The sequence below is a fragment of the Lampetra planeri genome, chromosome 76 (assembly GCF_965212315.1).
Source record: "Lampetra planeri chromosome 76, kcLamPlan1.2.h2, whole genome shotgun sequence".
Classification (NCBI taxonomy): domain Eukaryota; kingdom Metazoa; phylum Chordata; class Hyperoartia; order Petromyzontiformes; family Petromyzontidae; genus Lampetra; species Lampetra planeri.
This window is the reverse complement of record NC_136181.1, coordinates 1,464,280-1,480,498: the sequence shown is the minus strand read 5'-3', so window position 1 is coordinate 1,480,498 and position 16,219 is coordinate 1,464,280. Positions and strand designations below refer to the sequence as shown.

The 16,219-nt window shown below is 47.0% G+C and overlaps 1 protein-coding gene across 1 annotated transcript in view; it reads left to right on the top strand.

The window, feature by feature from the left end:
* Positions 1-16,219, top strand: part of LOC144737967 (deoxynucleoside triphosphate triphosphohydrolase SAMHD1-like) — a 94,098-nt gene that overhangs the window by 40,504 nt on the left and 37,375 nt on the right. The window contains exons 5-6 of the mRNA XM_078620882.1: positions 2,794-2,988; positions 11,342-11,436. Coding sequence (XP_078477008.1) covers positions 2,794-2,988; positions 11,342-11,436 — 290 coding nt within the window. The remainder of the gene's footprint in view (positions 1-2,793; positions 2,989-11,341; positions 11,437-16,219) is intronic.

The window sequence follows — 16,219 nt, the reverse complement described above, 5'->3', positions numbered from 1 at the left end:
CATAAATAGAATTACATAATGATAGAACAAAAGCAGGTTAAGACAATATTCATACTCTATGGTTATTTTGGTAAAGTGGCGTAGAAAAAGAAAATAATAAAAATAAAGTGAATACAAATATCACGACGTTTCGATCGCAACACAAGCGGCCTTCATCAGTCAAAGGAGTCAGCCTCTAAAGGCATGCTTTTCATAAAGGTTTAGGGATGGACGTAGCCCAAGTGTATCAACAGCACCGGAAGTATGGGCAGTGCACTAGTGTGCTGCAACAATGCCAATGCAGCAAAATGCCAATGCAGCAGCGAAAATCCCTGCACCCCGCTCTACGCACCACACTGCTGACGGTGGAGGTTGCTTGACAAGAAAACACAAGTCAAGTCATGATCCAAAATGGTTGATTACATTTTTCCAATGATTTTTGAGTCTATAACCTGCTTCGCGGTTTAAATTGTCTGTGTCTGTATATATGGATTGCTTCATGAACGAATCTTTGTTGACAGCCAGTAGGCTTGACAAAGTACCATCATCTTAGGGAAATACATTTCGTGTGAGCCAGCCACATTAAAATAATGATCAGCCACGCCAGAAATATTGGACCTACCGTGTTTCAAATCAGCCTTATGGTCACGGACACGGTCCGAGACATGTCGTTTCGTTTCCCCAAGGTAACTGCTGCCGCAGATACAGCTTAGTTTGTAGACGCCGGGATATTGCATGTCAGGAATCTTGTCCTTTACAGATGGGATTAGATCACGAACTTCATGCACTGTGTTAAATCGTTTGTTCATGATTTTGGAAATCTGTTTGTTTACCCCTGCTATGTATAGCTTGGCTGATTTTTTTTTCGGCTGGCTCACACGAAGTTGATGTATCTAAGACGAAGGTACTTTTGCAAGCCTACTGGCTATCAACAAAGATTCGTTCATGAAGCCATCCATATAGACACACAGAGACAATTTCAACCGAGAGGAAGGTTAGACTCAGCAATCATTGGAAAGATGTCATCAACCACTTTGGGTCATGACTTAACTCGTGTTTTCTTGTCAATCAACCTCCACCATCAGCAGTGTGGTGTGCAGAGCGGGGTGCAGGGATTTTCGCTGCTGCATTGGTATTCTGCTGCATTTGGCATTGTTGCTGCATTGGTACTCGTGGACCGTCCATGCTCCTGGTTCTGTTGAAAGCTGCAATGGCATTGTTGCGGCGCACTAGTGCACCGCCCATACTTCCGGTGCTGTTGATACACTTGGGCTATGCCCATCCCAAAACCTTTATAAACAGCATACCTTTAGAGGCTGACTCCTTTGCCTGATGACGACTGCTTGTGTTGCGATCGAAACGTCGTGATATTTTTATTCACTTTATTTTTATTATTTTATTTTTATTTTTTCTATCTACCTGACTTTACTGAAAGAATCATAGAATATGAATTCCTGCAGTCACCAAAGTTAAGTAAAAATGTAAAATTCATACTGTTAATAAAAGTAAGTGGTATTTGGGATGACATTTCCATGAATGGAATTATGTCAGTGTGTAGAATAATGACAGCCAAGGCAGAGAAAACACCTGGCGGAGAAGTCCGCCTATAACATGGAGTGGTAAAATTAGCTCTTGTACAGGCGCTCCAGTAGTTGGACCTTTGCAATGCAGCACAGTTTAGAGATGCCAGTTATTGGGGAGCTTGAATCCAGCAGCAGTGTGACAGATCATCGCTGATGATAATGAGCGGGATTAAGACCAAAAAACGTTTCTGAAAATGTGAGGTAACACGAATACTCCGGAACCCACAAAACCCCTCTCTACCCACAATTAGGAGTCAGTCCTCACCTGTAGACTTGTTTTTATTACCCACACCATACACACACACCACCACCACCGCACTCCATATTTCTCCACAGCAAGATAGATGACCAGGGACAATAATAGGGCTTCACTTTCCACTTATCGTCCATGGACCAAAAGGATCTGTCAGTACGAGCTGGAATGCCAAATGGTGTTCGCATGTGCCATGGTCAGTATCCTACAAACCAAATTTTCGCCAAAAATGGAAGGAAACACTTTTGGTAAAACATGCACTATGTTGGCCGACACCAATCAGTTTCAAAGAAAATGCATAATTATCAGAGCATATTTGTTTGCATGTTCATTACAAGCACTGTGTGTGATTCATGCAGAATTGATTATGCCTTTCAAAAGGCATGTATTTGGTGTTTGAGGATCTGAACACACCTCCTGTTTTTTTTCATTGCCAGAAAGGGTAACGCCCATTTATATTTTTCATTATTTTTGATACTGGCTAAAAAGTCTCCATAACATATGATTAATACTGCAGGGGCATTAGCCATATGATACGCACCTTCTGTATCACAGTGGAAAGAAATATCCCCTTTGCCTTATTCGAAAAGCGTCAGGTCACGTATGCTGGCATTATGGTCCATAGTTGGAAAAGTGACTTATGCATAACTTAAATGGAAATGGAACAGCCAAAGAGCAAAATCACCCTCTACTGGCATACGAATACCCACTTTCAGGCCGGTGCTGCATATACTTATGCCACACAGGGACTGGTTGTGTGGCATAACAAAAAAATTGCTGTGAAATGTTTTGATAAAAACGGCCAAAATTGTCACTAAAGTATTATTGTTATCATCAATGACATCCCGTAACAATATAATTGTAGACGAATGAGTGATGATTCCGCCGCGTGTAAAAGCATGTCGTTTCATGGCTTGTGCAAATTCCACTGTCGAATAACCAAAAATTTTCACTCATTGCTTTTCATTGTCAACGCAGCACGAATTAAAATCGGTGGAGATGCTGTGTCACTTGATTGAGAAAAACAATCTGCAAAAAGATCTCGAAAATTGTGGTCTCCAATTCCCTAAACACTTAATCTTGATTGCAAGTTTGATTGTTGGTAAATTTCGTGAAGACTTGACAGAGATTATTGAAAAAAAGTACGAAGATGCAAAAGAGTCTTCTATGGAGGTATGCATGTATGGTGAATCTTTCATTTCATTATTCTGCTGAATGAGGAACCTCCCATGCAGTGCTTTGTTGTATTTATGCCCCGTTTTCCAAAAAATAATATTAAGAATAATTAGGCCAACATTTTTTTATATATATATTTTTAAATTAAATAATGAAAACAACCCACTACTCGCCACATTCCACGACAGGCATCTGGGAAACGTGGAATGCCATCAAATAGAGAGGGGTCTGGCCTCGGGACGACCCACTCAGGGGGAGAAGGGGTCAAAGGGTTGCGAGGGGGGGTCTGTGCCTTGGATAGCTGGGACGTCTGTTTTTCAGTTGTTGTTTCTCTCGCAAGAGATGCGCAGAGGGGAGGGGTTCACGTTTTTGGGTTTTTAAACAAGCGCACATCAAGCAGTGCAGTCTGGTTCGAGTCGCGCTCAGTCTTGCAACTCGGCTTGCAACGCGGCGTTGCGACGGTGCTCGCAAGGGAGCTGGGGCGCATCATGCCTCGAGGAGAGATGGGACGACGAGGGGTCGTTAGGGCAGAAGTCTGAGTTCAGCCTAGGTCGAGGCTGGGTTTCAGCCGTGCTCCGGCTGGCGGAGCGTCGTGAGGGAGCAAACACCGATACCGATGGCCGGTGTCGTTTCTCGCAGAACGAAGTGGCGAGGTGTGGTTAATTGCGAGTGAAGCTTGCGAAATTCCAGCTATCATTCTCGTGAGAGAACCTGAACCAACGAAACCCCTGAAGTGAGGGCGGGAGAGGCATCAGCGAGTACCCGCGTGAAGCTGGTAGCTGCACGCCAAGGGAGAAAGAATGTCAGCTCTGACGACCTGCGAATGAGCTGCGAGCGCTATTGGGCACCGCCGAAGGCGAGCATCGTGCCGACTCAACAATCATCCAGCAGTGGAGAAGCCTGGAGCTGCCACCAAGAGAGAGAGCGCCATCGAATGCGCCGTGAGTTTGATACACATGTAGGGGTGTTAGAGAGAGAGCCCGTTATGCATGGCAGCCTATGGTAAACAAACACAGTAGGCGGGGCTACATGTGTGCACAAGCAGGTGCCCTCTGCGACGTCCGCGCCAGACACCCTGGGGGGTCGATTCGGTCATTATGATCCCCCGGGGCCCCACCCCTCAGGGAGGGGTTGGGTATAAAAGGGGAATGTATTGAAGGGCTCGGGAGTGTTGTGTTAGCTAAGAAGAGAAGAGGAAGACGTCCTAGATAGAGCCCTGGTCTCCCCCTGGCACGCCGTCCTTATCAGGACCGCGCAGGCTCGAGCCAGTGGCGTGGTACCAGAGCCAGAGCCAGTGCTGGTCTGGACTCTGGGTACCGGGCCCGACTGACCAGTGTCGGGCCAAGATAGCCTCCCCTAGCCCATTAGAGGAGGACTCAGAGGCAGGCTAGGGTTAGCCTAGAGGTGTGTCCTCAGATAGACGGGTGAGGGGGCCGATACCCCCTCAGTGTGTATGTCACAACGTATGGTGTTAAATAAACAAGTGTGCCTCCAACTCCGGTGTGAACGAGTCATAAGCGTTACTACACACACACACCGACTAGCACCCGCTGAGGACAGACAAGACGTCCAGCAGTGGACGACGGAATCATCGCACCACGACGGCGAACATCGTGCCAACGCCGCTCAATCTAGCAGGGGAGAGAGAGTGCACGAGCAGCACCAAGCCCGGGCGCCATCAAGCGCCAAGCAACCAAGTTTCCTCAAGGGGCGTCGTGCCGACGCCACTCATCTAGCAGTAGAGAAAGAGAGCGCACGAGCAGCACACCCGGGCGTCACCGAGCGTCGTGCCAACTCGTCATCCAGCGGTGGAGGAGCTGCGCACTATCCGACAATGGAATCATCGCGCACCACGATGGCGAACATCGTGCCAACGTTAATAAAAGGTATCCAAGCAAAAAGTTCTCCACGCATTATCCTGCAGTTAATGAGAAAAGTGTAATTTATTGGCGCACTTTATTGACTGCGTATTGAGACATAAAAAACTGTTGAGCTAGATTTTCAACTAATCAGCATCGAAAATGTAAGTAGGTCAGAGCCAAAATCAAGCCAATATCACTACGCACATGTAAACATGGAGGAGGACTTAAGCAGCGCAGCTTCATCTAATAGCGGCGATCAAGCTCGATTAACACAGGTATGTTTACTCACTTGAATTGAATGTTATGCAAGTTAATATATTGCCAACTGGGTTTATAATTTATTCTTCATATCTTTAATATAGGACTTCTTCGTGAGGCAGCTCAAATAAAATCAGATGAGAGCATTCTGACACACATTCGTGGGAAAGACTGCATTGCAATCAAGGTCCGATACCACAAATCCTGCTATCGAGATTACACAAGATTTCTCAGAAAAACTGAAAAACATATAGGTAGGTACAAAAAAATGTTTGTTCACAAATCTGTGGGGTCACTCCAATTACATTTACATATTGCGTGTGAATGCAATGTAATTCCATAATCAAATTATTTCTCTATAGATGGTAGGGCTTCAAATATACATGTCCTATCTAATGATCTGACTGGAGCCTTCACTTAGCAACAGTGAGACGTATGCTGGCATGGTATTTTGCATATGACCGCCAAAATTATGCAAGGTACCTATCAGCATATTGGGTCGAGATGATCAATCTTCCAAAGACTCATCCACACTGCTATGAAGAAGTTACTGCAAAAGGAAACTGGACAGTACAGCGTAAGGATGCTAACAGGTTCTCATCCATAGCTTGTGACCAAGCAATAGAACAAACCTGCAACCGTGATTCAAAGACCAAAGGTGGCATAACTGGGATAACATTGAACAGAGGTGCCGTCCAGCAATGGATACTGTCTCATCCTGAACGTTCTGCAATCACAAGGCAGTGTGAAATGATGGCTGGAATGCAACATGAAGAGAGGGGTCATAAAGAGTTGGATGCAACAAGAATTGCAAAAGACAATGCTGCTGTTATATCTTTGGTTTCAACGGTTGAGTCTATGATCAATCCCTTGCTGCCTCGTGAAGATCTTCTATGTATTAGCTCTGGTGTTGTTGCTACAAAGACTGTCAGAGATGACATACAAAGTGCTTGTGATAAAGGTGAAACAGCTCTGAAAATTTTCATCCAAGATCGAGTCCAGTCATCAAAAACACACTTCTTCTCTATGGGAACCTCATTTGCCAGTAAAAATATGATAATTGTTTTTTTACCCTTCTATCTGGCAACAAAACTGACACCTTTTTACAAGGAGTCATGTTTGCATAGACCGCAATACCTGCAGTCATAATACAAACAAAAGAACATAACTCTGATGATGTGCACTGTCCTTGAAGTTGATTGGTCCACACCCGAGACAGCTTTCCTTAGAGCCTAGTCTCACATGGGTTGGATCTGGTCCAACCCATGTGAGACCAATCAACTTCAAGGACAGTGCACATTATCAGAGTTATGTTCTTTTGTTTGTATTATGACTGCAGGTATTGCGGTCTATACAAACATGACTCCTTGTAAAAAGGTGTCAGTTTTGTTGCCAGATAGAAGGGTAAAAAAACAATTATCAGACTTCTTCTCTCCAATAAAGTCCTTGAAGCTCACTACGTTTGGGGATCAAATGAAGAAATCATCCAAGACAAAAGATGGAAATCAAGTCATTCTAAAAAATGACAGGAGACTCTTTGCACGACTGTTAGTGATAAGTCAATCCCTGTCTGTAAACTTGAAAGAGATTCTGACATATTCACTTGGCAATATCTCATCCCTGCTAGCAAGCACTGATGGTTCATTAGCCAAAACAAATAAGGCTGCTTTTCTAGCTTGTTTAGAATCAAAGAACAAGGACTGTCATGTGAACAAGACTGTTGGTGATAATGGTGCCCTACTGATAGATGGCATGGCATTGTTCAGGAGTCTCAACACATTCGGTGAGCTTGCTGATGATCTTCTTCAACTTATGATTAAGATGGGTAGAAAGTTCAGTTGTCCAAGGGTCGATTTTGTCATTGATCGCTACCTGGCAGTGAGCATCAAAAATGCTGAACGATCAAGACGTGCTGTTGCTGGACAACAATTACTGCAAATATACAGCATCAAGCAGAAGACTCCAAGTCAGTGGACCAAGTTTCTAGCCAGTGGTGAAAATAAAAAAGCATTGACAGACTTTCTCTTTGAGACATGGAGAACTGTGCCTTTACAAGCAGCTGGAAAAGACATAGCTATCTTTGTGGCACACAGAAATGTATGTCATCAACTCACTCTTAAAGATGGCATTATGTCTGTCAAAGAGGTAGAATCTTTGACTTGTGACCATGAAGAAGCTAACACGAGGCTCCTACTTCATGCAAAACATGCCTGGAGTGAACTTTATAATAAGATAATCATCCAGAATCCTGACACTAATGTTGCTATCATTTCACTTTCAATAATGGCTAAGCTTCCCTCAGCAAAGATGTACTTTATGACAGGAACAAAAGACAGGCAAAGAATGTTAGATCTCCAGGCTATTGGTTCTGCTTTGGGTCCTTCACTAACAGAGGAACTGATAGGACTACACACATTCACTGGCTGTGACTCAACTAGTTCCTTTTATGGGAAAGGAAAAGAGAAACCACTAAATATAGTGTCTGGAAATGCAGAGTACATCCGTGCATTTGTTGCTCTTGGGAGGCAATTTGAAATGGACAGCACCACATGTGTGACCATAGAACGTTTTGTGTGTGAGCTGTATGGAGAAAAGGTATCAGATGTTAATTTGGCCAGATACAATAGGTTCTGTGTCCAGGCCTCTTCCGAACAGGCATTACCTCCAACAAAAGATGCACTTACAGAGCACTTCAAGCATGCTAATTACCTAGCTGCAATCCACAGGAGAGCATTGGATCCTTTTATAAATGCTCCCAGTCCAGACGGCTTTGGATGGATTGTCAAGGATGGTGATCTCATCATATCATGAATGACTAAAGATCCAGCTTCTCAACAGATTTTGGGGTCACTCCACTGTGGGTGTAAGTCTCGTACTTGTACAGGTGGAAGGTGCTCATGCCACAAGGCTGACCTGGCCTGCACTGACCTATGTAAATGTGTTCATTGTGACAATGTGAGATTAACTGAGGATATTGTTTCATGTGAATCTGATAGTGAGGACAGTGATCTTGATATTGAGTGATGTGTATATGATAATAAAATTAATATAGGACATATATATTAATATAAATCAATCAAAATTCAATCTTGTTTACAATAATCATTGCTGTGAATATGTACATGTAGTGCAGTTGCTGCTCATGTATGCGAATTGACAATTCACCATTAAACGTGTTATTTTGAAAAGTGATATTATATTTTGGCTTAATTCTATTTGTTATTCAGATTTTACCTCAAATATTACCTTTCAATTGAACAACATAATGAGAAGTAATTGGGATGTTAATGCTTCAGCAGAATATTTCTTGATAATCTTATCATGTTTACTGTGCATAGATAGCAACTTCAGGTATATCACACATTTCAAACTGGTTTATTTTGCACTTCAAGTGGTAATTCTGCATTTTTGGGTTTATATGATAAACAGGTTTAAAAGTGCAAAATTCCCTATGGTTTCCCTTTTTTCAAAATGGGCACCTTTAGCATCATTTTTCTCTAAAACTGCAAGGTTGTGTGCGGATAACTTTTTCCTAAGGAATCTCTATATATTTCTGATGTTAAATATTAAAAAAGTAGGTAGTGCCCCACTTGGTGGAACGAAACCCTATTTCTAGGCCTCTTTTAGGCTACCGACAGCGGCCCTATATTGCCATCTGAAAAACTGCTGGGATGGACAATGTTCTCATTATACCTCCAGTACATATGTGTCAGACAGCATGCAGTATTGCAAATACACATGTAAGTATACTCTTAAAATATGAAGAACCTTGACTAACTAGACATTTTCTAAGTAATATAAAGACAAAGATCCCCCGTATAGCCTTAACAGACTTGAATAAAGTGCTGTTAGCAAGCACCTATGGAGGCCGGCATGGTACATGAGGGGGTGGGTGGCCAGCACCACTCCCGGCCGCCTTTGTCTCCCGAGTAGCGATGTTTTTACGCACCACACCAGGTACGCATTTGAGGCTGAGTCGATCTAGGGGAGGCCCAGGACTGGTTCAGTTAATCGTCAACTTGGTGTTGGCCATGAGCGGGAATCGAAATCCGGTCACCAGGTTCATAGCACAGCACGCTAACCACTAAATAATACCTTGACATACGCGACAATAGATGCATTCCTGTAGAAGGTTCGCGTATCTCAAAATCGCGTTATGTCAAAAGCAATTTTCCCATGAGAAAAAAATGGTAAAGGTTTGGGGATTTCACTCACACTCGCAGACATAAACGCCGATATTTTCCTAGCATATATGAGTAGGCCTATTGCCAGCGACGCTCCCCTTTTATATCTCCCTCTCGGTCCTTACATATTAACCACCTGTGTTCTATTGCTACAGTAACCTCTCATTAATTTTCCCATCATCACCCACCTGTGCCCCTTCCTCTTCAGTTGTTAGGCATCCGGCCACCTTTGTTCTTAATTATCCCTTCACAACCTGTTCTCTTTCTAATCTCTCTCAGCACCTAATTTATAAATGTTCCGTAGCTCCATGTAACGTTTTTTCTCGATTTAGTCCCCTACACTTAGTAACTACGCTGGAGTTGTGTTGTGGAGACAAAGGCAAGAGGGCCGGTGTACGCGCGGCGAGATGCCGTATGGTGTAGCACACTACTTATCGTACCGCACTAGCTGCTGGCAATGTCGTTAGGTGGTGGTGCCAGGCTATGGTTTGCATTCGTCGCATTGCGGATGACGTTATGCCGAGAATTACCTCGCGTATGTCAACAAATGGTCTAGATACAAAGCACGCGTGATTAAAAAATGGCGTAACACAAAAGTGCGTAAAACCGAAGATTGCCTGTACAGATGATTATTTTTTTGGTTAACACGTAGGCTTTCGCGACCAAAATCATCCATAATACAGGGATTTTTATTTATTAGATCGCGTTAATATAAATGTGTCGTTAAACCCGCCCCCATCAGACACAAATGTGGTATCCGCCTGATGAAGATAGTTGTAAATACAGGCTAAACATCGTACTCAGATTTAAATGTTGTAAATTTGCTCTCCAACACACCAGTGTGCTGTACTAGTAACAAATTGGCATGTTCTTTTTACGTGGCAAACCTTACTAATTGGCTGTGTCGGGTGGTGGCGGGTTTAACGACACATTTATAATAACGTGATTTAACCCCCAAAAAACTGCATTATGATTTATTTTATCTCGCTGTTCATCAAAATTTCCTTGGCTTTATATTAGCAATCGCTTGCCAGCTCAGGCTGAGCTGGCATTGCTGAAATGCTGAGTTTGAATCCAAGCATCCATCTGTGATGTGACCAGATTTTCAGGTGGAGTAATTTGATTTCCATGCAAGTGTAATACGGGCGTAAATGGGTGGGTCGGATGTGACGATCCGAGAGGGAGGAGTCAGGGTCACGTGGGGGGAGATGTTATAGCGGGGAGACAGGAAGACATCTGGGTCAGTTGGGGGAGTGAAGAGTGGAGACCACGTTGGGTGGTCGCCGTGCCTCAGCCTGGTGGCTGAGGGGCTCATGACGGCGCCAGCCAGCGGGGTGGAAGAGAGAGTTGGGGATAGAGAGACAGAGAGTGGCGAGATCGCCACAGAGGCCACGCAGAGCTGAGGTTGGAGAGTGGCGAGATCGCCACAGAGGCCACGCAGGGCGGACGTTGGAGAGTGGCGAGATCGCCACAGAGGCCACGCAGGGCTGAGGTTGGAGAGTGGCGAGATAGCCACACACAGTAAGACTTGGCACCGTCGGCCAGCGGTGACCGAGCGCGGAGGAACGACGGGCAGCGGTGGAGCTGCAGTGAGGGCAGCCGGAGGACTGCACAGGGGATCTGCAGCGGAGCTGCAGAGGTGTGGAGGCTACGGGAGTGAGGGCAGCTACGGAGCTGCCAAGCGGAGAGCTCTGAGCGAGGGCCGTGTGGGACAAGTGTAAGAACCCGAATAAAGGACAACGGAGACAGACCCAGGATCGAGGCCTTTATTACACAAGGGTTAATTTCTCTCGAGTGTGAAAGTGCGTGACAAAGTTCTGGCCTAAACTGTGTAGGTCAGAGGTCACTTGAAGGAATCCTGGAGGTGGCTCTGTGATATCTGCTTCCATGGTCCGTTTTCTTCGCACGAAAGGGGTTGCACTTATTTGCTACATTCCTGAACTAATTAATTGTCCTGTTAAAATTATACCAGGAGACATTATTAAGGCCTCATGTTTTGTTAACTTTTCATGTTTGTGTTTTGTGTTTGTGCAAATTCTATATCAGATTGAAAAGGAATATAAATGCAAAATGTTTCTCTTTGAGATTGTGGCAAACGACTTGAATGGCATTGACGTAGACAAGTTTGACTACTTTGCCAGGTAAGTTGTCCCCAATGGATGCATCGATATTGCTTGCTATTAAAATCGTAATACGACATTCCACATGCATACCTTTCAACCCCCTATCAGTGCTTACCTTATTACAGACCAATTCAGACCTTATTGGTCACCCCGTGCTCTAATAAATCTCAACGTTCCCCCCACAAAGTCGCATCAAAGGGAGAAACACAAATAAAGAGAAAAACAATTGTTACTAAATTTACCTGTACAAGAATATGGGTAAACCATATTGGATGGCAGGTATGTATATTTGTCATACTGTTTTCAAATCTGGCAAATTTGGGCAGTTTTTATATTGGTGAAAGAAGGTTTTATCAAAACCAACTCGCTAATCCCTGTCGGTTTACACATATTAATAAAGTTATCTTTCCCATTGGAAGTGGTAAAGGCAAAATTGAAGGGCCAACTGGTAGTAAGCCTTGAGTCTCTTTTCATAGCTAAATGTTAGAAATTCTAATATATCCGAAAAAAAAGAAACATGGTTAAGCCCACCAAGCCTGCAGCAGTGTGTCCAATGGAATAGCCATAAGGGCAGCGATATTGAATATTTACAAAATAGCTACCTAATATGCTACATTTCTATTGTGAGGCAGACATTGCTAATACACGTGTAGTGGTGATACGCGCTGGGTGTATACGTCGTGTGCCAGCGCGTATGTACGGGTGTGTGTGTGGTGACGCGCGCTGACGGGGAGGAGCAGGCGTCAGTGCGCGGGTGGGGGTAGTGCGGCTGATTGGCTGTGTGCCGGTGACGCGCTGAGAGGGAGTGATCGGGTGGCAGCGCGGTGTGATTGGTCGGGGAGTGGAAACACGCGCTGGGCGGAAACGGATCGTAGAGATAGCGCGTGGTGATTGGGTAACTGAGGAGCGGTGCCGACGTTGAGGTCCGCATCCGCTCCGTCTCCTGGGAAGAAGAGATATATAAGGTGATGCACAGAGGAGTAGGGGGGCAGAAGTGGAACCATCTAAGAATGAAGACGAAGGTGCAGAGATAGAGCCCGGAGAGGAGAGTAATGGAGAGGAGAGGAGAGTAATGGAGAGTAGAGGAGAGTAAGGTATAAGTGTGTAGCCAGAGAGAGAGAACGGTCTACACGAGCTGAGTAATGTATAGTGTGTAGCCAGAGAGAGAGAACGGTCTACACGAGCTGAGTAATGTATAGTGTGTAGCCAGAGAGAGAGAATGGTCTACACGAGCTGAGTAATGTATAGTGTGTAGCCAGAGAGAGAGAACGGTCTACACGAGCTGAGTAATGTATAGTGTGTAGCCAGAGAGAGAGAACGGTCTACACGAGCTGAGTAATGTATAGTGTGTAGCCAGAGAGAGAGAAAGGTCTACACGAGCCGAGTATGCATACGGTGTAGCCAGAGAGAGAGAAAGATCTACTCCGACCCTCGTCACGTGCTATAACTGCGGCCTCCGGGGCCACGTGGCGTCCGGGTGCCGCGCTCCGCGGCAGCGCGCCATGGGAGCTCGGCTGGATGACGACCGAGAGCCCAAGTCATCTCTACAATCCCCGGCAAGTCGCGGCACCTCACACACTCGGCCTGTTTATTCGGCACACATGGGACGCCGCGTTGCGGCGGAGGAGGGCCGGTTAAGGTTCGGGGATTCGGTTCGGCGAGGGGGGTTCGGCCGGGACCAGGGAGACATTGAATGGGCGGAATTGGGGCATAGAATTGTGGCTGCTTCGGCGGGTTCGTCCGTTGTTACGGGATCTATTGATGGGGTTGAGATTAGGGTGTTAGTGGACACGGGGGCATCGGCAACTATTATATCGGACCTCATTCATAATATTCTTCCAGTCCAATGTCGTCCGCTGCTTCCAGTGGATGTGCCATTTTACGCCGCTAATGGGGGATCGTTGGGCATTATCGGTCAGGTTAGGGCGTCCATTTGCATTGGAGATATCAAATTGTCGGGACCCGTTTTCGTTTCGTCTTCTTTGGCAGTTCCGTGTCTTTTGGGCACTGATTTTTTGGCTAAAATGCCTATTAAAATTCTTATCGATCAACGATGCATTGAACTGCCATCGGGTCGCCGGATTTCATTTTTGACGGGCCCTACTGACATTCGGACGGCGTGCGCTACGATACAAGCGGTGGCGACGCAGACCGTGCAAGTGCCCCCGGGTTCACAGATGTTGATTCCCCTCCGGTTGCGGAAACCATGGGTGAGGGAGGCTTCGGGACAAAGTATGCTTTTGGGTCCTTCTAACAAGGCTGTCGGGGGTCTTGATTTATCGGTGGCTCACACTTTGGTGCGGGCTGACAGGGATCCGTTTGTGATGGTTTTGAACGCGGGGTCGCGACCAGCTGTCATTCCGCAGGGCACCGTGCTGGCTCACGCGGCGCGGGTCCCTGTGGATGATGGGTTGGTTGCGCAGGTGGCCTCGAGCCCCGCGCGGAACGTTGAGCCAAGGGAAGACCTTGAGTGGGTCCATTCGCTATGCGCCGCCTCGGACGATTTGTCGGCGGCGCAGTTGGGTGCACTGCGCGAGTTGCTCATTGAATTCTCTGATGTATTCAGTAAACATAAGTATGACATTGGGTGCACGGATTTGTTGCACCATCACATTGAAACGGGCGATGCGGCGCCGGTCAGGCTAAATCCCTTCCGACTGAGTCCCGTGGAGAAGGAACATGTTCAGTCGGCTGTTAACGAAATGCTAGAAGCCGATATTATTTCGCCCTCCTCTAGCCCGTGGGGAGCGCCTATTGTGCTGGTTAAGAAGCAGGACGGGTCCCTGCGATTCTGTGTTGATTTCCGTCGCCTGAATAAGATCTCTGTGGCTGACGCGTATCCGCTCCCCAGGATGGATGAGTCCCTCGATGCATTGTCTGGTGCGCGATATTTTTCGACTCTTGATTTGTTATCGGGGTTTTGGCAGTTGCCGCTCGACGAAGAGTCGAAACCTAAGACAGCATTTCGGACTCCAGGGGGGCTGTTCCAGTTTAACCGGTTACCCATGGGACTTCACTCCTCTCCAGCGACGTTTCAGCGACTTATGGAGCTGGTTTTGTCGGGCTTGCAGTGGGATACATGCTTGATTTATATGGACGATGTCATTGTTTTCAGTAAAACGTTTGAAGAACACCTCCAGCGATTGAGAGGGGTGTTCTTGCGAATGCGATCGGCTAAGTTGAAATTTAAACCGGCCAAATGTCACCTCCTTCGTAGGTCGGTTAGATACTTGGGTCACATTGTCGATTCTTCGGGGATCTCCACCGATCCCGCGAAGACGGATTGTGTCGGTTCATGGCCGACACCTACGTCCGTTTCCGACGTGCGTAGTTTCATCGGGTTTGCTTCTTATTATCGGCGGTTCGTTGAGCACTTCGCCACTATTGCAAAACCCTTGCACGCTCTAACGGCGAAGGGAGTGAAGTTCAAATGGGGACCGGAGGAGGAGGCCGCGTTTCGCTCCCTCCGGGACGCCTTGGTGGGTGCCCCACCCTTGTGTTATCCCGATTTTGCCAGTCCCTTTTTGCTGGACACGGATGCTAGCAACACGGGCATTGGGGGGGTGCTATCCCAAGTCGTTGGGGGTGTCGAAAGAGTTGTCGCCTACGGTAGTAGGGTGTTGTCTCCGGCGGAGCAGCGCTACTGCGTCACCCGTCGCGAGCTGCTTGCCATTGTCTTTTTTGTGCAGCAGTTTAGGCCATATCTCTATGGTCGTCACTTTACGGTCCGAACGGACCACGCGGCGCTACAGTATTCATTGAGGGTCGCCCAGCCCTCGGGCCAGTTGTCGCGTTGGTTGGAAGTCCTCCAGGACTATCAGTTTACGACTACGTACCGTAAGGGGTTGCGACACACAAATGCCGATTGCTTGTCGCGGTTGTTGCCTTGTGATGAATGCGCGTGTTTGTCGGGATCGGCGCGCTGTAAACCGACGCTTGCGGGGGAGATGGGGGCACTGGCTGCGACAGCGGGCGCACCGATCGTGGATGATTCCACTGCCTCTCAGGGTCGGGACTCGCTGCTCTCGCTGTCGCTCAGCGAATGGGGCCGCCTCCAGATGGCGGACAGCTCGCTGCTAGCATTGCGCCGCAAGGTTGGGGGTCCCGAGGGGGACCAGGAGCGTACCGGCTCCTATGTACTTGAGCAGGGCATGTTATTGAGATGGGACAGTTTGTCCCGGCGGAACGCACTCGTGGTGCCTTCCGCTGTGAGGGGGAGGGTTGTCTTGGCGGCACACGAACGCCTCTTGCACTTGGGAGTTAACAAGACGCTTGCCCTGCTTCAGCGTGACTATTACTGGCCGGGAATGGGAAGTGATGTGGTAAATATTCTGAAGGGGTGCGTTGAGTGCGCCAGGCGTAAATCACCGCCCGTGGCAGCTAATCCACCGCTGCAATCTATTCAGGTCTCGCGTACCAACGAGCTCGTTGCACTCGATATTTTGGGGCCCTTCCCAGTCACGCCGAGAGGGAATAAATATTTGTTAGTGGGGGTCGAATACTTTACCCGATGGCCTATGGCGTGGCCTCTCGCTAACCAGTCGGCAGCGGCTGTGACGGATGCCTTCGTCCAGGGCTATGTCCTGGACAAGGGGGCTCCCGAACGCCTGCTGACCGACCAAGGTAAAAAATTTTCGAGTAAATTGTTGCAAGAGGTGTGCGATCTGTTGGGTACCAAGAAAGTGCGTACCTCCCCGTACCACCCGCAGACAGACGGGATGGTGGAGAGACTCCACAAAACTTTGACTTCCATGCTGTGCCAGCAGGTGTGCGAGGCACATGTAGATTGGGACCTGCAGGT